The sequence below is a fragment of the Girardinichthys multiradiatus genome, chromosome 2 (genome assembly GCF_021462225.1).
Source record: "Girardinichthys multiradiatus isolate DD_20200921_A chromosome 2, DD_fGirMul_XY1, whole genome shotgun sequence".
NCBI lineage: Eukaryota > Metazoa > Chordata > Actinopteri > Cyprinodontiformes > Goodeidae > Girardinichthys > Girardinichthys multiradiatus.
This window is the reverse complement of record NC_061795.1, coordinates 8348531-8370194: the sequence shown is the minus strand read 5'-3', so window position 1 is coordinate 8370194 and position 21664 is coordinate 8348531. Positions and strand designations below refer to the sequence as shown.

The 21664-nt window shown below is 46.1% G+C and overlaps 1 protein-coding gene across 4 annotated transcripts in view; it reads right to left on the bottom strand.

Moving 5' to 3' along the window:
• Positions 1–6511: 6511 nt before the first annotated feature.
• The window catches only part of iqub (IQ motif and ubiquitin domain containing), a 93112-nt gene continuing 77959 nt past the window's right edge, over positions 6512–21664 (bottom strand). For 3 of the 4 annotated variants that reach the window (XM_047382359.1, XM_047382353.1, XM_047382370.1), the window contains 7 exons: positions 17445–17655; positions 17180–17355; positions 14334–14504; positions 14056–14232; positions 13209–13457; positions 6939–7124; positions 6512–6799 (listed from right to left, as the gene is read on the bottom strand). In XM_047382359.1, coding sequence (XP_047238315.1) covers positions 6662–6799; positions 6939–7124; positions 13209–13457; positions 14056–14232; positions 14334–14504; positions 17180–17355; positions 17445–17655 — 1308 coding nt within the window. In that variant the 3' untranslated portion in view covers positions 6512–6661. Of the gene's footprint in view, positions 6800–6938; positions 7184–13208; positions 13458–14055; positions 14233–14333; positions 14505–17179; positions 17356–17444; positions 17656–21664 lie in introns of those variants that run through there. The other variant, XM_047382378.1, reaches the window with a different exon arrangement.

Genomic DNA, 21664 nt, shown 5'->3' with positions numbered 1-21664 from the left:
GGAGCCACCTGAGAACCACCCATCAACCTGCCTGTCCACCCTCCAATGTTAAAACTCCCCAACCATAGTGGAGTTTCCTGGAAGAGAAGAAACAAAGCACTTCATCCTCAAACTGTTCACAGCCTGTCAGCCTCAAGCCACCATGTAGAAGGACTTATTTCCCCCAGTCTTGCCAAGAAGTCAGCATCTAAAGAACACATTCACATTTTCTCTGTTTCCAACCAGAGTGTTTACCAGCTTCTGTCTTTCTCCTTCAGAGAGACCCCGCGTTTGTCCACCAGCTCCAGCCCTGGTTCCAGTCCGACCTTTATCCATGTTTTTTTTTTTTTTTAACAAAATAGTACATGGTAATTCTGAATGTAAAATGTACTTAGTGAGAGGTGCAGCCCAAAATAGAACATCTGTGTATCTGTCAACACCTGAAGCTCAACACCTGTAAGTATGGGTGTGGACGTGCTCCTGTATACAAGGTTTCTCCACAAAAATATGCAATAGCGAGTGTGAGGACCCACAGGCCTGCCCCATGGTCCCTGGACGGACAATGAGGAGATCCGAGCCACACACATCTAAAGGCCTCCCAAAGCACAGGAACCCCAGGAGAACCACCGCCGGGACTACCGCAACCCCCCCCCCCAGAGAAGAGCAGTGGAGAGTCCCAGGGGAACCACCCAGCAGCGACAGTGCAGAAGCCCCAGGGGCCGCAGCAACAAGTCCACAGGCCCCGCTGGCAGCCGTCCACACCCGAGCAGATCCAGCCATGGACCCAGAGGCCCAAGACCCCGGGACACACCACCCCCCAAGCAGAGGCCCGACAGAGCCCAGGGGACCAGGCCCCGGCAAGCAGCCACCGGGAGTGAGCCAGCCCACACCAAAGCACCCGGCCGCGGACACCGAGAACCACAAGTACACCAGCGGGCAGAGACTCCAACCACCGGCAGCTGATCCAGGAGAGGGAGCAGTTCAAGACCCAACCTGTCGCAAAAAAAAAAAAAAAACAGGCACACAGTCACAATCACCCACTTCCCCCCCTCATGCATACACATAATATCACTCACACCCAACGTAAGGATAAACAACAATGGACGTCATACACTCACTCACACTCCCCATGCATACTCTATACTCCCAGGTCCAGGTGCCGGTACCCCCTCGGGGCAACCAACCCCCAGACTCAGGAGGTGGTACCCTTCCCTCCTGGGGCAGAGGCAGGCAGACAGCGCTGGTACTGCCCAGACCCGGGTGACCCCGGCCCAGCTCCCGCCCCCCCGCCCCGAACCCAGTCCCCAACAATCCCCATCCACCTCCGGAGAGGGGGCTATGTACAAAAGAGGGGTCCACATGGCCCAAAGCAACCCGCCAACCGGAGCCGCCCCAGGACGGAGCAGTCCCGACCCCCCAACGATCTCCGATCCCAACCCCATGAGTCTCCCACCCCCAGTGAACCCCAACAAGAACCTCCCCACAGGGCTACCCCCAACAAGGACACCGATATCGAACACATCCCCCCGAACCCAAACGCCACAAATCCCCACCCCCACAGGGGCACACCCCCACAGGTGAACTCCGTGGCCGAGAAGCCGATGAAGCCACACCCACACAACGCAAGCTCCACACACAGCCCCGCTCTAAGAACCCCCACCACACCCTGCTCCCCCACCACACAGCGTGCCACAACAGCAAGTCAAGGGCCCTGCGCAACGCCACCCCCGCCCACTGGCGCAACAGGGCAGAACCCACCCAGCACCGCACCACAACCGGACCCCCGACCCCACACCATGACGGGACAAACTCATCCACCAAGAGGTCCCCTTTATCCATGTTTCTAAATAAGCTGTTAAAACGTTGTCTTTGTCCTCGTGGTTGTGTATCTCAGTCTAAGAAAACTCCATTATGACAAGACCTAAATTGCGAGTAAAACAAGGCTGTGTGCTGCTATCTCAAAAGGTGTCCCACTAGTAATATAGTTTAAGTTATTCAAGTTCAGTGACAAAAGCGCACTCTTATGAATATTTAATTTGTACCCAGAAATATCTTCAAATTTGGAGACATGTCAAACGTCCAGATAAAGCAACCTTCATCCACAAAAGGAGGAACCAGGGTTTCAAAAAGAACACATCAGAATCAAAGCAACAGAGCTACTCCAATATGTTGCCTTGAGCGGTACAATTCAAATGAAAAACAAAACAAACAAATGAAACATGGTGAACACATGTTAGACTTTGGAAACGTAATTCGGTTCTGCCAAATGGGATTTGGAAGCGTGTTGCTTGAACAAGAAACACCATCTGGTAGGCTTTTTTGTGTGTGCACAGGGGCCTCAGGTGCTGCATCACCATACATAGTATTGTATAAAAAGTATGAATGTAGCTGAACTCTCAGCTGATGCCCACAGAAAGGACTCTTGATGTCACTGAAGTCCCAGCCTCACTTCCAGTCCGCCATCTTGGGTGGCTCCGTGTTGCTTCACAGCTCTACACAACTGAGCAACATTGCATACTTTTTCACCCATGGATAAGTATCTAGAGTAGTTACAGTCTCCTGATAAGGCCATGTACCTCACGAAAATTGTGGTGAACAGCAAGGTGGATGCATATGTACTGCCTGTTGGTTTCTTTAGCGCAAATCCAGACAATTGGCCACACATATCACACAATCAGAATCGGAATCAAGTGCCAAGTTCGTACATACAAACAAGGAATTTGACTCTGGTACACTTTGCTCTCTAGGTTTTTAAATATATTTTAAATATATTTATGCATATATCTTTATGTCCTTAAATATACATATATACAAAGTTGCATTTGCAACTTCAGTATGCAGTTGTTTGGTACACTATTGAATGTTCATCAGAGAAACACCCTGGGGGAAGAAACTGTCTCTGTGGCGGCTTGGTTTTAGTAAACAGTGCTCTGTAGCGGCAGCCTGAAGGTAAAACCCTAAACAGTTTATGTGCAAGGTGTGTGGAGTCTGCTGAAATTTTAGCAGCTCTTTTCCTGACCCTAGACCTGTATAAATCCTGGATGGAGGGAAGGTCAGCCCTGATTATTCTCTCTGCAGTCCTGATTATTTGTTGCAGTCTGGACCTGTCCTGTTTTGTGAATGAGCCAAACCACACTGAGATGGATGAAGACAGGACAGACTGAATGATGGCAGTGTAGAAGATGACCAGCAGTTCCTGTGGAAGGTCGTACTTCTTGAGTTGCCTCAAAGTACAGTCTCTGCTGGGCCTTCTTTCGAACTGTGTCAATGTGTGAAGACCATCTCAGGTCCCCAGAGATGGTGGTTCCTAGGAACCTGAAGTGGTCCACAGCTCACACGGTGTTGTTGATGATGGTGCAGGGGGTGTATGGGGGTGGTGTTCTCCAAACGTCCACCACCATTTCCACAGTCTTGAGTGGGTTGAGTTCAAGGTAGTTCTGACAACACCAGTGTACCAGCCGATCCACCTCCTGTCTGTATGCAGACTTATCACCATCCTGGATCAGACCAATGACAGTGATGTCATCTGCAAACTTCAGGAGTTTCACGGACGAGTCCGCTGAGGTGCAGTCATTTGAGTACAGGGAGAAGTGGAGTGGGGATGGAACACACCCCCGGGGGGCACCAGTACTTATTGATCTGGTGTGGGACAAGATGCTCCCCGGCCTCACCTGCTGCTGTCAGTCCGTCAGGAAGCTGTTGATCCAATGACAGATGGAAGCTGGGACGTTAAACTGGTTGAGCTTCTGGTGGAGGATGTCTGGTATGATAGTGTTGAAGGCTGAGCTGAAGACTACAAACAGGATCCTGGCGTACGTCCCTGGACGGTCGAGGTGTTGTAGGATGAAGTGTAGACCTAAGTTGACAGCATCATCTGCCGACCGGTTTGCTCGATAAGCAAACTGCAGGGGGTCCAGCAAGGGGCCTGTGATGTCTTTCAGGTACTTCAACACCAGCCGTTCAAAGGATTTCATGACCACAGACGTTAGGGCTACAGGCCTGTAGTCATTTAATCCTAGGATGGTGGGTTTCTTGGGCACCGGGATGATGGTGGATTATTTGAAGCAAGAGGGGACCTCACACGTCTCCAGTGACTTGTTGAAGATCCGGGTGAAGATTGGGGTGAGTTGATTTGTACAGGCTTTCAGGCATGATGGGGAGAGTTTATCAGGTTCTCCAGCTTTCTTTGTTTTCATGTGCTGAAAGAACCTGTTTACATCTTCCTCAGAGATCTTTAGTGCAGGCAGAGGATCTGAAGGTAGGGGGTTGGTTGTTTTATGGGAAGAATTTGTTCCTGAATGGGATGTGGAGGAGATGGTTTGAGGTGTGAACAGCTTCCTGTCATGCCTGCAGTAGAAGCCATTCAGACGGTTAGCCAGGTGAGGATTCTGTTCAGGATGGGTGTGGGGGGCTCCTTTAGGCAGTCAGGATTCTCAGACTGGTCCATACAGCCGAAGTATCACCAGTAGAAAGGCTGTTCCTTAGCTTCTCACTGTAGCTTCGCTTGGCTGCTTTGATCTCCTAGTTTGTTCCTGGCCTGCCTGTACTGCGCCCAATGTCCAGTGCTGTGAGCTTCTTCCTTATCCCTGTGCAGGTTCCTGAGATGTGGAGTAAACCATGGCTTGTTATTCCCAAATGTGCAGTGTCTTGGTCTGCACACACATGTCCTCACAGAAACTGATGTATGATGTCACCACATCAGTTAGTTGGTCAGTGGCTGAAGTTTCAAAAACAGTCCAGTCTGTGCATTCAAAGCAGGCCTGTAGCATCTGCTTTGATTCCTCAGTCCACTTCTTAACAGTGTGAACCTTGGGTATGGAAGCTCTTAGTTTCTGCCTGTAGGTTGGGAGGAGGTGGATAAGAGAATGATCCGAAAAACCCAGAGCAGCCCTGGTAACAGCATGATATGAGTCTTTTAAAGTTGTGTAACAATGGTCCAGTGTGTTTTTGTCTCTGGTGGGACACTTAATATGCTGTCTGTATTTGGGGAGTTCATTGGAGAGGTTTGCACTGTTAAAGTCTCCCAGTATTATGATGAAAGAGTCCGTGTATTTTTTCTCCACATCTGTAAGCAGCTCAGCGAGATGTTTTTCAGCGGCAGAAGTGCAGCCATGCGGTGAGCCAATGAGCCAATTATTATAAACGAGGAAAACTCTCGGTGAATAAAACGGTTTACAGTTTATGCAAAATGTCTTCAGATCAGGACTACATGTTTTCCCCAGCACTTTTATGGCTCTGCACCAACCTTCATTTATATAGAAGCAGATTCTGCCTCCTCGCTTCTTCCCCGATAGCTCCGCGCTGCGATCCGCTCTGAACAGCTGGAAGCCTGGTATCAGCAGTGCGCAGTCCGGGATGTTTTCATTTAGCCATGTCTCGGTGAAGCAGAGAACCGCTGATCCGTGGAGGTCCGTGTTTTTACAGGTGGGAAGAAGCACCTCATCCATCTTATTACTTAGAGAGCGGACATTTGCCAGATGGATTGAAGGCAGTGGTGTGCGGAGTCCTCTTTGGAGGAGCTTTACCAGCGAGCCAGCATGCTTTCCCCTCCGACACTTTCGGTGCAGTATCCCATAAAGTGCCCTGGCTCCGCTCGCTTGCATTTCATATATGTATTGTTCATTTAGTTGTGTAAAACACATTTCAAATATTACTGGTCTGTTTGAACTATGGTGAATGAACGTTCCTCATGTCCGATTTCAGTCCCTGTTTTAGACTAGCTGTCCTTGGGTTAAGCTGTCTCTGGAAATGTCCCCGATTTTATCATTTTATGCATGAGAAAAAATGTTGCATTTGTGGATTGGTATTATTGTAGCTGGGGGTTGAGTATAGATCGAGCTGATAAAAATAGATCGAGCTGATAAAATCTAGCCCGACCATACGCGGGCCAGCGGCAATAAAAGCCAGACCCAAACCTGACCAACTCACCTGAATATAATCACATGAATAAATATTTTATTTATTTTATTTGCACTTTCACTGCAAAGATATAAACATTCATGATTTTATATTATATTGTTTTAAAACCCCTTGTTTTAAAAATCAAGACATAAGAGCACAACTTACTGAAGTAGGTCACAGTTCTGGGTTGCAGTACAGAGAACTGCCACCCAGCTCAGAATTAGCTGATCAGCTCACAGTCTTGGCAGACTACTTTCCAGAATATTATTACAATAAATGTAGATGAACAAAAATGTGCACTGCTCACTTGGGCGTGAGTCAGGTTCAAGCCGTCACTCGTGATACGGCCTCGCTTTGCTGATCTGAGTCTCTCCCAAAGGCCTTTGGTAAATCTTTCTCTCTTTGTATTATTCTTCTTGTATTAAATTTTTGCATTGGAAATCATTGGACTTATCATTTACCAAATTAAACTTGTGTTAATCTTAATTTCCTGCTCTTCATCTGCTCTTTCTCACGACATCTGGACTGGGGTGTTGAGGCTGTATTATGATATCTGGTGGAATTATTTTACCTCAACAGTGCCTAAACTTTCACACTACTGTAAGCAATAAATTTGAGTCAAGAGACATAATAAAACTCATGAACTGTTTTGTGTATTTCACTCACAGTGTACAAGATCACCAAAAGAAACAGTAACAATAGTATAATAAAAGCACACAGTTTGTTAATGTTCTGAGGTTGCTGTGTAGTCAGTCTTCTTATTAGTGACAATGTTAACAGGCTACATGACAAACTGGTTGCCCAGGGCAGCATCTTGATAGAAGCCCAGATACTTTACCATAACTGGGTTCTTGCCAAAGTGTTGTCGTGCCATCAAGTGTTTCTGTTCAACCCACTGGATAAATGTGGTTTCATATGCCTGGAAACACAGTAGAAAGACTCAGAGGAACAGCTGGACATGGCCATAAAGAGAACTTCTGAAGTCCTGAGAAAACAACTTTAGCAAAACTTGTCTTCCATCTTACCACTTTATTGATACCTTAGTCACATGAACAAACCTGATGAATATCTTCGACTTGCGTGTGAGCGTAAGTCTCCTCTTTGCACAACAGTATGCAGTTCCAGGGACTCCAGTCCTTCTGATGTTCCCAGCGAGCAAATGCCAGGTTATAGAGGTCTCTGCTACCATTGAGAGCTGAGCAGGAAGCCCAGACTTTTTCTGTTAGGTACTGAATGTCTTCCACCTGAACAGATGCAAAGGTCACGGTATAGGCAGCTGTAATTTTTAAACTAAGACAGCAAACTGAAAGAGAGAGAGAGATTTTTTGACAGATGACACCTGTCCAACTACACGCTGGCAAGTCACAGAGAATAATTTTACCTTGGCCCGGAAGCATAACATGCACATAACATGTACCACTAAAACTACTAATTTCAGAATGCGGTGGAACTACTAACATATTATAATGTTAGTCTGGGGTTGTAAATATGAGCTAAGTCTGGACGGACTAGAAGGGCCATTAAGGTCACTAACCTAACCCTTATTTTAGAAACATAATTTATTTAGGCTTATGTTCCATATTTCTGTTTTAACACTTCGTGTAAATCCCCTCCTTGAACCGCCACCTTAACGTGGTGGAAGGGTTTGAGTGCTCAAATGATCCTAGAGGCTATGTTGTCTGGGGATTAAATGTCCCTGGTAGGGTCTCCCATAGCAAACAGGCTCTAGGTGACGGGTCAGACAAAGACCGGTTCAAGACACCTTCATGAGGACCATAAAACCGAGGTACGTGACATCGCCCGGTACGGCGGAGCCAGGGTCCCACCCTGGAGCGAGGCCTGGGGTTGGGACTCGTCGGAGAGCGCCTGGTGGCTGGGTTGCTCCATACAGGACCCGGCCGGGCCAAGCCCGAACGAGAGACGCAAGGCCATCCCCCAGTGGGCCCACCACCTTCAGGGGGAACCATGAGGGATCGGTGCAAAGAGGTTCTCAGCATCTATTGTCGATGCTACTGCCTGTAGCTGTGGTGCTTGTCACGGTAGCAATCCCCAAACCCGGTGGTGGACACCGGCAGTAAGGGACGCTGTCAAACTGAAGAAGGAGTCCTATTGGCTGTGGTTGGCCTGTGGGACTCCTGAGGCGGCTGACGGGTACCGTGAGGCCAAGCGTGCCACGGCCGTTTGGGCTTGAAGCGATTCTGGCAAACCGTCCAGCACCTCAGGAGGGGGAAGCAGTGCTTCACCGACACTGTTTACAGTGGGGCTGGGAAGTTGCTGACCTCGACTGGGGACATTATTGGGCGGTGGATGGAGTACTTCAAGGATCTTCTCAATCTTGGAAGGAGTACTTCAAGGGATCTTCTCAATCCTGCCATCATGCATACCCTGGTGGAAGCAGAGGCTGGGGACTCGGGGTTAGACTCTTTCATCACCCAGACTGAAGTCACCAAGATGGTTAAAAAGCTTCGCGGTGGCAGGGGTTTGGGGGTGGATGAGATCCGCCCTGAGTACCTCAGGTCTCTGGATGTTGTGGGGCTGCCATGATTGACACGCCTCTTCAACATTGTGTGGCGGTCAGGGACAGTGCCTCTGGACTGGCTGGCTGGGGTGGTGGCCCCTCTTCATAAGAAGGGTGACCAGAGAGTGTGTTCCAACTATAGGGGGATCACACTCCTCAACCTCCCTGGTAAGCCCTACACCAGGGTATTGGAGAGAAGAGTCCAGCACATAGTTGAACCTTGGCTTCAGGAGGAGCAGTGTGGACCAGCTCTATACCCTCTACAGGGTACTCGAGGGTCCACATGTGTTTTGTGGACCTGGAGAAGGCATTCAACTGTGTCCCTCGTGGTGCCCTGTAGGGGGTGCTCCAGGAGTAAGGAATTGGGGGCCCTTTATTAGGGTCCATCTGGTCTCTGTACAAGTGGAGCAGGAGTTTGGTCCGCATTGCCGGCACCAAGTCAGACCTGTGCATGTTGAACTCCGGCAGGGCTGCCCTTTGTCACCGGTCCTGTTCATAACTTTTATGGACAGGTTTTCTAGATGCAGCCAATGGGCCGGAGGGGCTCTCGTTTGGGGACCAGTGGATTTCTCTTCTTTTTGCAGATGATGTGGTCCTGCTGGCCCACTCTAGCCAAGACCTACAGCATGCACTGTGGCGGTTCCACCCGTGCGGCCCTCCAAAGAAATGTCAGCCCACACCATTACTGACCCACTGCCAAACCGGTCATGCTGAAGGATGTTGCTGGTAGCAGATTGCTCTCCACGGTGTCTTCAGACTCTGTCACGTCTGTCACATGTGCACAGTGTGAACCTGCTTTCATCTGTGAAGAGGACAGGGCGCCAGTGTCAAATTTGCCAATCCTGAAGTTCTCTGGCAAATGCCAAGCGTCCTTCACGGAGTTGGGCTGTGAGCACAACCCCCATTTGTGGACGTCGGGCCCTCATACCTTCCTCATGGAGTCGGTTTCTAACCATTTGTGCAGACACATGCACATTTGTGGCCTGCTGGCAGTGCTCCTCCTGTTCCTCCTTGCACAAAGGCAGAGGTAGCGGTACTGCTTCTGGGTTGTTGCCCTCCTACGGCCTCCTCCCCATCTCCTGGTGTACTGTCCTGTCTCCTGGTAGCGCCTCCAGGCTCTGGACACTATGCTGACAGACACAGCAAACCTTCTTGCCACAGCTCTCATTGATGTGCCATCCTGGATGAGCTGCACAATCTGAGCCACTTGTGTGGGTTGTAGAGTCCGTCTCATGCTACCACAAGTGTGAAAGCATCACCGACATTCAAAAGTAACCAAAACATCAGCCAGAAAGCATAGGTACTGAGAAGTGGTCTGTGGTCCCCACCTGCAGAACCACTCCTTTATTGAGTGTGTCTTGCTAATCGCCAAAGATTTCCCCCTGTTGTCTATTCCATTTGCACAACAGCATGTGAAATTGTCCATCAGTGTTGCTTCCTAAGTGGACAGTTTGATTTCACAAAAGTTTGATTTACTTGGAGTAATATTGTGTTGTTTAAGTATTCCCTTTATTTTTTTCAGCAGTGTATATGAGATAGGGCTGCAGCCATTGATTTTTTTAGTAACAGATTAATCTTAGTAAATTAACATAGGCTTGCCTCAACAAGCGTTTTGAACTTAAATAAAGTTAGTGCCCATTTTAAATGCATTGCAAATGTCAGAAACATGTAAATTCTCAATGCTTTGAACATGGCAAATAAAAAATTATTGTAAACTATAATAAATTGTTTCAAAACAAACATGGTTTTGGTGCATAAAAAAACATTTTTTACAATGTAAACTAGAATCTGATCCATGTAAATATATTTGCCTTTCTGATTATTTTGCATTTTATTCTCTTTATTGATCACCAACAGCAACAGGGTTCCTCCTTTTCCCGCACTAGGTGTCAGCTTTAGTCTCCAACATAACTGGTATTTTTAGTAGATACATCAACATCCAGTGCCTCTACAATGAAATGGAGGAATAATAAAAGGGGCACGCTGGCTTGTACATGTTTGGGTTGTCCATGTATGTAAAGCTTACATTTAAACAGATAGCACTAGCTTATGTCGTCTGAAAGAATTTACTACTTCACTGTTGCAGATACAGTAGCTTTACTGACGTTTTTAATTTGCTCTCAATCATTTGTGTCCATTAGCTTGTAGCATTAGCTTAGCATTTAGCATCGCACATACTTATTGTCACATGCAGTAAGGCAATGAGTATGTGTTTGAGTAATTCATTTAAGGTGTCAATTTTATAGAGATATTATGTTGCAACATTTGCCAAAATATGCATGCGTTGACATCTTCGTAGTGCACACTAGCATTTTCACAAAACAACACAACACAAGTGCTACATGTGACGTGTTTGCACATTGCACATTGTAAGGTCGATGAGTATATATAAGACCCATATGAACATTTATAAAGTCCCAACCTAGTTTCTGGTGAAGTTTCTGGCATAGTCCATGTAGGATGTTTTCTTTTTAGGTGTACTGATGTTGTGTTATTATGGTTCATTGCAGTTCATTTTTGCAATGAATGCACCGGGTTTGGGACTCGTCGGAGAGCGCATGGTGGCTGGGTTGCTCCTCGCGGGACCCGGCAGGACCAAGCCCGAATGAGAGATGCGAGACCATCCCCCAGTGGCCCCACCACCTGCAGGGGGAACCGTGAGGGACCGGTGCAAAGAGGATTGGGCGGAGGATGAAGGTGGATCCCCGGATGCTTAGGCTGGCTCTAGGGACGTGGAATGTCACCTCCCTGGGGGGGAAGGAGCCTGAGCTTGTGCGGGAGGTCGAGAGATATCGACTAGAAATAGTCGGGCTCGCCTCCACGCACAGCGTGGGCTGTGGAAGCCATCTCCTCGAGAGGGGCTGGACTCTCTTCTACTCTGCAGTGGCCCACGGGGAGAGGCGGCGGGCTGGGGTGGGTTTGCTTGTCGCCCCCCAGCTCAGCCGTCTCGTGTTGGGGTTTACCCCAGTGGATGAGAGGGTCGCATCCCTGCGCCTTCAGGTTGGGGAGAGGTCTCTGACTATCATTTCAGCCTACGGGCCATGTGGTAGTGTGGAGTACCCGGCCTTCTTGGCATCCCTGTCGGGGGTGCTGGATAGTGCCCCTCCCGGGGACTCCATTATTCTGCTGGGGGACTTCAACGCCTGTCCCTTGGCCAGGGATGTATTCAACTCTCACCTCCGGGAGAGCTTTGACCAGATTCCGAGGGATGTTGGAGACATAGAGTCCGAGTGGACCATGTTCTCCACATCTATTGTCGATGCTGCCGCCAGTAGCTATGGCCGTAAGGTCTGCGGTGCCTGTCGCGGCGGCAATCCCTGAACCCGGTGGTGGACACCGGCAGTAAGGGATGCCGTGAAGCTGAAGAAGGAGTCCTATTGGCTGTGGTTGGCTTGTGGGACTCCTGAGGCGGCTGATGGGTACCGTGGGGCCAAGTGTGCCGCGGCCAGGCGGTGGCAAAGGCAAAAACTCAGACCTGGGAGGAGTTCGGTGAGGCCATGGAGAAGGACTACCGGTTGGCCCCGAAGCGATTCTGGCAAACCGTTCGGTGCCTCAGGAGGGGGAAGCAGTGCTTCACCAACACTGTTTACAGTGGGTGTGGGGAGCTGCTGACCTCGACTGGGGACATTATCGGGCGGTGGAAGGAGTACTTCGAGGATCTCCTCAATCCTGCCATCACGCATTCCCTGGTAGAAACAGAGGCTGGGGACTCAGGGTTGGACTCTTTCATCACCCGGGCTGAAGTCACCGAGGTGGTTAAAAAGCTCCGTGGTGGCAGGGCTTCGGGGTTTGATGAGATCCGCCCTGAGTACCTCAAGTCTTTGGATGTTGTGGGGCTGTCATGGTTGACATGCCTCTTCAACATTGCGTGGCGGACGGGGACATTGCCTTTGGATTGGCAGACTGGGGTGGTGGTCCCCTACATAAGAAGGGTGACCGGAGGGTGTGTTCCAACTACAGGGGGATCACACTCCTCAGCCTCCCTGGTAAGGCCTATGCCAGGGTATTGGAGAGGAGAGTCCGGCCGATAGTCGAAGCCCGGCTTCAGGAGGAGCATTGTGGTTTTCGTCCCGGCCGTGGAACACTGGACCAGCTCTATACCCTCTACAGGGTATTCGAGGGTTCATGGGAGTTTGCCCAACCGGTCCACATGTGTTTTGTGGACCTGGGGAAAGCATTCGACTGTGTCCCCCGTGATGCCCTGTGGGGGGTGATCCAGGAGTATGTAATCGGGGGCCCTTTACTAGGGGCCATCTTGTCTCTGTACAAGCGGAGCAGGAGTTTGGTTTGCATTGCCGGCACTAAGTCATGAAACTGTTCCCGGTGCATGTTGGACTCCGGCAGGGCTGCCCTTTGTCACTGGTCCTGTTCATAACTTTTATGGACAGCATTTCTAGGCGCAGCCAAGGGCCGGAAGGCCTTGGAACGCCTTGGGCTCCCCCCGGAGGAGCTGGAGGAGGTGTCTGGGGAGAGGGACGTCTGGGCATCTCTGCTGAGTCTGCTGCCCCAGCAAACCGGTCCCGGATAAAGCGGAAGACGACGAGTATGAGTACGAGTATTTTTAAATGTACTGTTTTTTTTCCAACAAAATAAACAGTATGTTATGTTTGAGTTGCCTTCTATATAAGATGTCTAAAGATACAGTAATATTTATATGGAAATAATTCTATTCGAAAAATTTATATCTCTTAAACATAAACTGCATGTCTTCTCTTGATCTTGATGTATAAAACTCAGTTTGACACCCCTCAATATAGACAAGAGTGAACTCTTCAGATGCTCACATGTAGAGAGTGAAAGCAGTGCTTACCTGTAGCAGGAAGGGGATGGTAGCTTCTGTTTTGAGTCTGTGCTCATCAGTTCTCAACCTCCTCAGGATGCTTTTGTACACAGAGTCTTCATCACGAGATCTTGCTATGTTGTCTAGTCTGGTACAGTTTCGGCACCAATGACTCCGGCTGCCACTGGCACATGAGCCAAAGTCAGCAGAGCAAAGGTAACGGTGACAGCCGTGGCAAAAGAACATTTTGTGCTTCAGCTCAGATGGCTTCTTGTAAACCTGCAACAAACTTTCAGTTACACTAACATCTTATTCACACATACTGTATCTCCAAAGCCAACGTGGACATTCAGCTGGCTGTTAATTTAGCTCTAGTGTTAATCATAGATTCAATCTGCACATATTAACTTTGTTAGTATTACTTTATTCATTTTTAATATATATACTAATATATATATATATACTAATATACCATCCAATGGTGTTTTTTTTCTACTACAAACTTTCAATGACAACACAATTCTAATTATACAAAATGCTAAGTTTAAAAAATATATATTTACCCTGACAGATTAAACTTGGTTTTGCCTTTCTGTCACACAGCTTCAGACCATCACACCCATTTTAAAATCAGTTTACATTTTTCAAAATGGGATTTCATTTATTAAGGGAAAAAAAGTTATCCAAACCAACCTGGTCCTATGCAAAACAACACGAGGAATGCAAAAAGAACTCAAAAAGAATTATGCCTCAATCTAAAGACATTAAAAACAGACAGTTTTGGTCTAATGTAAATGTGAAAATGCCATCACAGTAAACCTTATTGGCTTCACATCAAAGAGCACCCTCACCGTAGGGTCTCAAACATATTGTTTACCTTCAGCAGTTTGGCCACTTTGGGGTTAAACACTGGTGTTTTGATATACTGAAGGAACAGAGTACAGATCCTCTTCCTTAGCCCCTCCAGATTATGCTCTTTAATCTCTCGACTCATCAAGTCAATCTCCCTGTCAATCAGATCAATAATATCCCACACCAGCTGACACTCATGCTCCTGTCCAATAAAGAAACACAATCATTTCAGCAATCATTACACTAATGTTTCTGTGAAGCCAAAACAGAAGTGGCATTTTCAGTGAAATCAATGTATATTACCTTAACATTGTTTTTAAGCTTCTTTAGGAAGGTGAGTCTCTGCTGCTTGTCTACAGTGTACAGGCTGATTTCATTGTAGAGCTCTTTCAGCTCCCTGGCTCTGATGTCCTCTGCAGTGTCCATCTCTAGCAGACGACCATTAGCTGATTCCCACTGATGAGGAGCAGCGGACTGGACCGGGTACACCAACCTGTCAGCATTTCTGGTACTGACAACCTATTAGTACCTTTAATCGTGCTCCATAGCCTTTCATTGCTCGAAGGTTTCACTTGTTTTTTTTTTTGTTTTTTTTGCAGGTTTATTTATTATTTATTTCTGAAACTTAATGTACAAAAATTTCACCTTAGCAGAAAAAGTAAGAAAATACGTGTTTAATAGATCATTGCTTTGCTGTAACAGTGCTTCCTGGCAATATTTCTTAAACCATTGAAAAGTCTGTATATTTCCCTTTAAATGGTGCCAAATTTGTAAGAAAATGCATCTGTGGATACAGTAGCAGAGACCAGTTTATGGGTTGTACCCATAAAAACCTGTCAAATCCTCTCTGTCAATGCCAAACAGCTTTTGGTGGAAGTGGTACGATGGTGTGGGGCCATCTGCTTCACTGGAAAAACCAGGCATCATAATTGAACACAGTCTCAATACAGAGAGATAACAAGATGAAATTCTACGACCAATTCTACATCTCTACTCTTAAGGACTCAACTCTGCCACCATAGATGTGAACTCGCTCCCAAACACCACCCAGGTTAGCATTGGTGGAAGCATTGTTACAGCAAAGAAATATTCCACCAAACACAAATTTCCTTACATTTTGTGCAAATTTTGTTTTAATTTAATGTCTTTATCACCATCCATACTGAGAATGAGGAAGCAGTCATAATGAAAACCTTATATACAGGTCCTTCTCAAAATATTAGCATATTGTGATAAAGTTCATTATTTTCCATAATGTCATGATGAAAATTTAACATTCATATATTTTAGATTCATTGCACACTAACTGAAATATTTCAGGTGTTTTATTGTCTTAATACGGATGATTTTGGCATACAGCTCACGAAAACCCAAAATTCCTATCTCACAAAATTAGCATATCATTAAAAGGGTCTCTAAACGAGCTATGAACCTAATCATCTGAATCAACGAGTTAACTCTAAACACCTGCAAAAGATTCCTGAGGCCTTAAAAACTCCCAGCCTGGTTCATCACTCAAAACCCCAATCATGAGTAAGACTGCCGACCTGACTGGTGTCCAGAAGGCCACTATTGACACCCTCAAGCAAGAGGGTAAGACACAGAAAGAAATTTCTGAATTAATAGGCTGTTCCCAGAGTGCTGTATCAAGGCACCTCAGTGGGAAGTCTGTGGGAAGGAAAATGTGTGGCAGAAAACGCTGCACAATGAGAAGAGGTGACAGGACCCTGAGGAAGATTGTGGAGAAGGGCCAATTCCAGACCTTGGGGGACCTGCGGAAGCAGTGGACTGAGTCTGGAGTAGAAACATCCAGAGCCACCGTGCACAGGCGTGTGCAGGAAATGGGCTACAGGTGCCGCATTCCCCAGGTCAAGCCACTTTTGAACCAGAAACAGCGGCAGAAGCGCCTGGCCTGGGCTACAGAGAAGCAGCACTGGACTGTTGCTCAGTGGTCCAAAGTACTTTTTTCGGATGAAAGCAAATTCTGCATGTCATTCGGAAATCAAGGAGTCTGGAGGAAGACTGGGGAGAAGGAAATGCCAAAATGCCAGAAGTCCAGTGTCAAGTACCCACAGTCAGTGATGGTCTGGGGTGCCGTGTCAGCTGCTGGTGTTGGTCCACTGTGTTTTATCAAGGGCAGGGTCAATGCAGCTAGCTATCAGGAGATTTTGGAGCACTTCATGCTTCCATCTGCTGAAAAGCTTTATTTTAAGATTTCATTTTTCAGCACGACCTGGCACCTGCTCACAGTGCCAAAACCACTGGTAAATGGTTTACTGACCATGGTATCACTTTGCTCAATTGGCCTGCCAACTCTCTTGACCTGAGCCCCATAGAGAATCTGTGGGATATTGTGAAGAGAACGTTGAGAGACTCAAGACCCAACACTGTGGATGAGCTAAAGGCCGCTATCGAAGCATCCTGGGCCTCCATAAGACCTCAGCAGTGCCACAGGCTGATTGCCTCCATGCCACGCCGCATTGAAGCAGTCATTTCTGCAAAAGGATTCCCGACCAAGTATTGAGTGCATAACTGTACATGATTATTTGAAGGTTGACGTTTTTTGTATTAAAAACACTTTTCTTTTATTGGTCGGATGAAATATGCTAATTTTGTGGGATAGGAATTTTGTGTTTTCATGAGCTCTATGCCACAATCATCCGTATTAAGACAATAAAAGACCTGAAATATTTCAGTTAGTGTGCAATGAATCTAAAATATATGAATGTTAAATTTTCATCATGACATTATGGAAAATAATTAACTTTATCACAATATGCTAATATTTTGAGAAGGACCTGTACGTGTTTTATCAGTGTATTCCAAGTGTAATCCAACAATTGGAAAACATTGATGAGCCTTTTTATTTACATTTCATTGTGGCTTAAGCAGATTAGTGGCACTCACCAATAAAACTGATCAGACTAGAAGGTTACATAAGCTGCTTCTTTCCACTGAAGCTGCATAAGAAAATTGAAATAGATCTGGATTGTTTAAAATTCACTAAAGTTAACCAGCTTGCAGCTGATGTATCTCAAGATGATTTTTTTTTTTTTATTGTTAACCTTAACGTCATTTTAAAGTTACAGTTTGGAAATAAAAAATATATATTTTCAGTGTGTTCCATGAGTAAAAAAGTTACCCCTGACCTTGTTTAGGAAGTCCCTAACAATTTTGTCATGGTTGTTAGCTTCTACGTTGATCTGATGACGACCAATGGCTGCAATAAGCTGCATTTCCTGCTCCACCAGCGAGCACAGAGCCACCTTTCTCTCAGCCCCTCGCAGGGTGGAGTTTATCTGCTGCTCCTCCTCAGTCCTCCACTCTAAGAAGTTCACACAGGAAATAGAGATTTTAAGACAATTTACAGATGCAGAAGATTCCTATACCCCCACCCATTGCTTTCAGGCCTACTCTCCAGGGCGTGGTACAGCAAACTGAAGTCCTCTCTTCTCTGTGGGTTCATCCAGCGATTACGCCGGTCTCTCAACTGCTCCTCTTTCTCCTCTTTACACCTTCTGTCTTGCATCTCAAACCAGGCCAGTCGCCGCGTTCGCTCCTTTTTCAGCTGCTCCACTGCCTCCTGGGCTAGCCATCGGCGAACATATGACTGCAGGCAGATAACCTGAGTAAAAAAGAATATACATACTTACATTACAGACCAAAAGTTTGGACACACCTTCTCATTCAAAGAGTTGTCTTTATTTTCATGACTATGAATATTGTAGCTTCACACTGAAGGCATCAAAACTATGAATTAACACGTGGAATTATATACTGAACAAAAAAGTGTGAAACAACTGAAAATATGTCTCATATTCTAGGTTCTTCAAAGTAGCCACCTTTTGCTTTGATTACTGTTACGCACACTCTTGGCATTCTGTTGATGAGCTTCAAGAGGTAGTCACCTGAAATGGTTTTCACTTCACAGGTGTGCCCTGTCAGATTTAATAAGTGGGATTTCAAGCCTTATAAATGGGGTTGGGACCATCAGTTGTGTTTTCCAGGAGGTGGATACAGTACACAGCTGATAGTCCTACTGAATAGACTGTTAGAATTTGTATTATGGCAAGAAAAAAGCAGCTAAGTAAAGAAAAACGAGTGGCCATCATTACTTTAAGAAATGAAGGCCAGTCCGAACAATTGGGAAAACTTTGAAAGTGTCCCCAAGTGCAGTCGCATAAACCATCAAGCGCTACAAAGAAACTGGCTCACATGAGGACCGCCCCAGGAAAGGAAGACCAAGAGTAACCTCTGCTGCGGACGATAAGTTCATCCGAGTCACCAGGCTCAGAAATCGCAGGTTAACAGCAGCTCAGATCAGAGAACAGGTCAATGCCACACAGAGTTATAGCAACAGACACATCTCTAGAACAACTGTTAAGAGGAGACTGAACCCAATCGAGATGGTTGGGGTGAGCTGGACCGCAGAGTGAAGGCAAAAGGGCCAACAAGTGCTAAGCATCTCTGGGAACTTCTTCAAGACTGTTGGAAAACCATTTTAGGTCCTCTTGAAGCTCATCAACAGAATGCCAAGAGTGCAGGCCTATCGAGCAGGAAGCCTGCAAGGGCCTATTGTAATCGTAAGGATTCTTCTTTATTATTATTATTCCATTGCCTCTTTTGGGGACTTTGCCATGCACCAAAACTCACAAAATGTTACCCAAAATTGTCCCCCACGTGAAATTCTTGTTCCTTAATGTCGTTGTCAGTGGGCGTGGCCAAACCACTTAGCCACGCCCATAAACGTGAGTTGTAGAGATCTGAAATTTGGCACACAGGTAGAGCTCCTCAAACCAAGAAAAAAAGTATCTTGGGGGTATGCCCTAAAACGCACAGGAAGTCGGCCATTTTGGGTCAAAGGCCAATTTTTGGCCGTTTTTTACTTTTACTCACCTCGAACTTTAACGAACTCCACCTAGGGATTTTGAGCTATTGGCTTCATATTTGGTCAATATGCAGATAAGGCATGGGGGATTAAAAGTTATCAAAATCCTGAGTTTTCATGTTTAGGGGGTGTGGCCGGGGCACGAACCTGGTGTTCGAGGTCAAAGAGAAAAAATGCAATAACTTTCCCAAAGAAATGCCAAATCACACCAAAGTTGGCATGAAGGAGGACCTACGGGTTCCCGACGATCCTAAGGGGTCATATGCTGACATCATCAAAGCCACGCCCCCTGAGAACAGGAAGTCACTTTTTTCACTTGGAAAGGTGCCTCTCTGACCCCCTTGACCCAATCAACTTGAAAGTGTGTCAGAAGACAGATAACTAGTGGGTCTATCTTCGTTTGAAGCACAGTAACTTTTCATAAAAGGGCGTGGCCTTGGTGGCGCAGCGAAGTTGGACCTCACGCCATGGCCATACGTTTGGCTTTAATTTCCACATACATCATCTGATCTGCACTAAATTCAATGTGATTGATCGTAGTCCAGTCTCCAACAGAGATCTGATGACATATTTGGTGGGCGTGGCCTAATTCTTCCACAGCGCCCCCTAGAAAAAAAAAAATCAGCCCCAAGCCATGCTTTGACCGAGGAATCTGAAATTTGTTACACATATGTAGCTTGTCAGGACCTAAAAACAAGTCACTTGGAGCGTTGGTCCAAACCCCACAGGTAGTCAGCCATTTTGGATTGAAATTGCCATTTTGACCCCATTTTTACTGTTTCTAGCCCACGTATCTGAGCGAATTCCTCCTACAGCTTTTGACTTAGAGACTTGAAAATCACTCAGTATACTCTTAAGGCACTGGGGATCAAAAGCTATCGAAAGCTTTTTGATACATGAAAGCGTGTGGGCGTGGCCACGCCTCAAAATATGACTTCTCGCCATAAAAGACGAAATTGATATAGCTCCTACAAGGAAAGTCAGAGAGCTGAAACCTTCTAAGATTGATCTGCCTCTGGCCCTGAACTATATTCACTCTTCAGATGCTGACATCATCAAAGCCCCGGTTGATCTTTGTCAACCCCCAAACAGCTCTATTGGATTACATTGGAATTTGGATAAACAGCGCCCCCTAGGACACTTTAAGGGCTATAACTCCCTCATACATCATCGGATCCACTTGAAATTTAGTATACATCATCAGGGATCGATGCTGAACATATTGCCACAGTCAGTTCATAACATCATTTCAGCTCCGCCCACTAATAAAAAACTCAGTTCAGCTTCCATCAGGAAGGTCGGATTTCCCCCAAATTTTAAATGTTTCACGCCACATGAGAACTCTGCATGTCCGAACATCATATGACATGTCGCTTACAGTTCCTCCTAGTGGCGATGTGTGGAATTGAATGGCAGCCTCGTCAGGCTCCCGCAGTCGCTGCACAGGCCGAGTTGTGCTGAGGTGCGAGGGCCTTCAAGGCTGCTTGCAGCTTTAATTGTTAATGTAATTATTATAGTTAATTGTCTTCCTTGTATTCTCTAGTTTAATTTCTCTTTTAGTATCTTTGTATTTATTTATGTCCTGGCAATTGTTCCTTTGCACTCTTCTTGTTTATTAGTTTACTTTCTAGTCTATTCAGTCAGTGTGGTTAGGTTGGTTTACTTTTGTATTCTTTATGGGTTCTTTGTTTGTTCTTAGGTTGTCATTGTAGTCATTGTTGTCATTGTTTCTCCACTTACTTTAGTTCATGGTTATTTTAGTTTCTTTATGCTTCATGTGATTATTTATCTTGTTTGCTTGGTATTGTTTCTATGTTTCCTCTAGTTTCTCTGTTCATGGTTATTCTAGATTTCTTATGCTTCTTTGGTTCTTTTATCTTGGTCTGTGGTTTCACTTGGTTCTGCTTACTGTTGTGTTATTTAGTTCCTTTCCTCATGCTATAGTCTCTGTATTAGTTTCACCTGTTCCTTCAGCCTCCCTGCCTCCGTGTCACACCTGTTCTTAGTTCTTTTTATTACTAGCCCTTTGTTACCCTCTGTATATTAGTTAGTCTAGTTCCTTTGTTCAGTGCTGGTTTGTTGCGTCACTTTCCCTGCGCCAAGTTCCCTTGGTTTCTCGTGCTCAGTTAGACCTAGACTTCTGTTAACTCTCTGATACACCCTGCCTGCCTGCCTTCTGTTTTGCCAGAGTTAGGACTTAAATAAATCATCGTTTTGCTCAACATGACGTCTCCTCGCCTGCATCTGCACTTTGGTCTGCAACAAAAACCTCAACATATGACAACAATATTCATAGTCATGAAAATAAATAAAACTCTTTGAATGAGAAGGTGTGTCCAAACCTTTGGTCTGTACTGTACGCATACACATACATTTTTAAAACTATTTGGAAAAGTTAGACATTAATTTATTGACATCCATTTTTCATATAAAGTATTTAATATAGCAGTGGCCCACCAACTGCAGCAACAACAGCTTCATCTCTTCTTGGAAAGTTGCCTCTATGGTTTCAAAGTGTGTTTATAGGGAATATCTGGTTATTCTTCCAGGGGATCATTTCTGAGGTCAGACATTGATGTTGGAAGGAAGGCCTGGCTCCCAGTCTCTGCTCCATTCCATCTCAGAGGTGGTCTACCAGGTTGAGGTCAGGGCTCTGTGCACACCAGCTGAATTCTTCCATACAAAACTTGCTTATTCATTTCCTTTTGGACCTCACTTTGACCTTACTTTGTACATTTTATAAAAC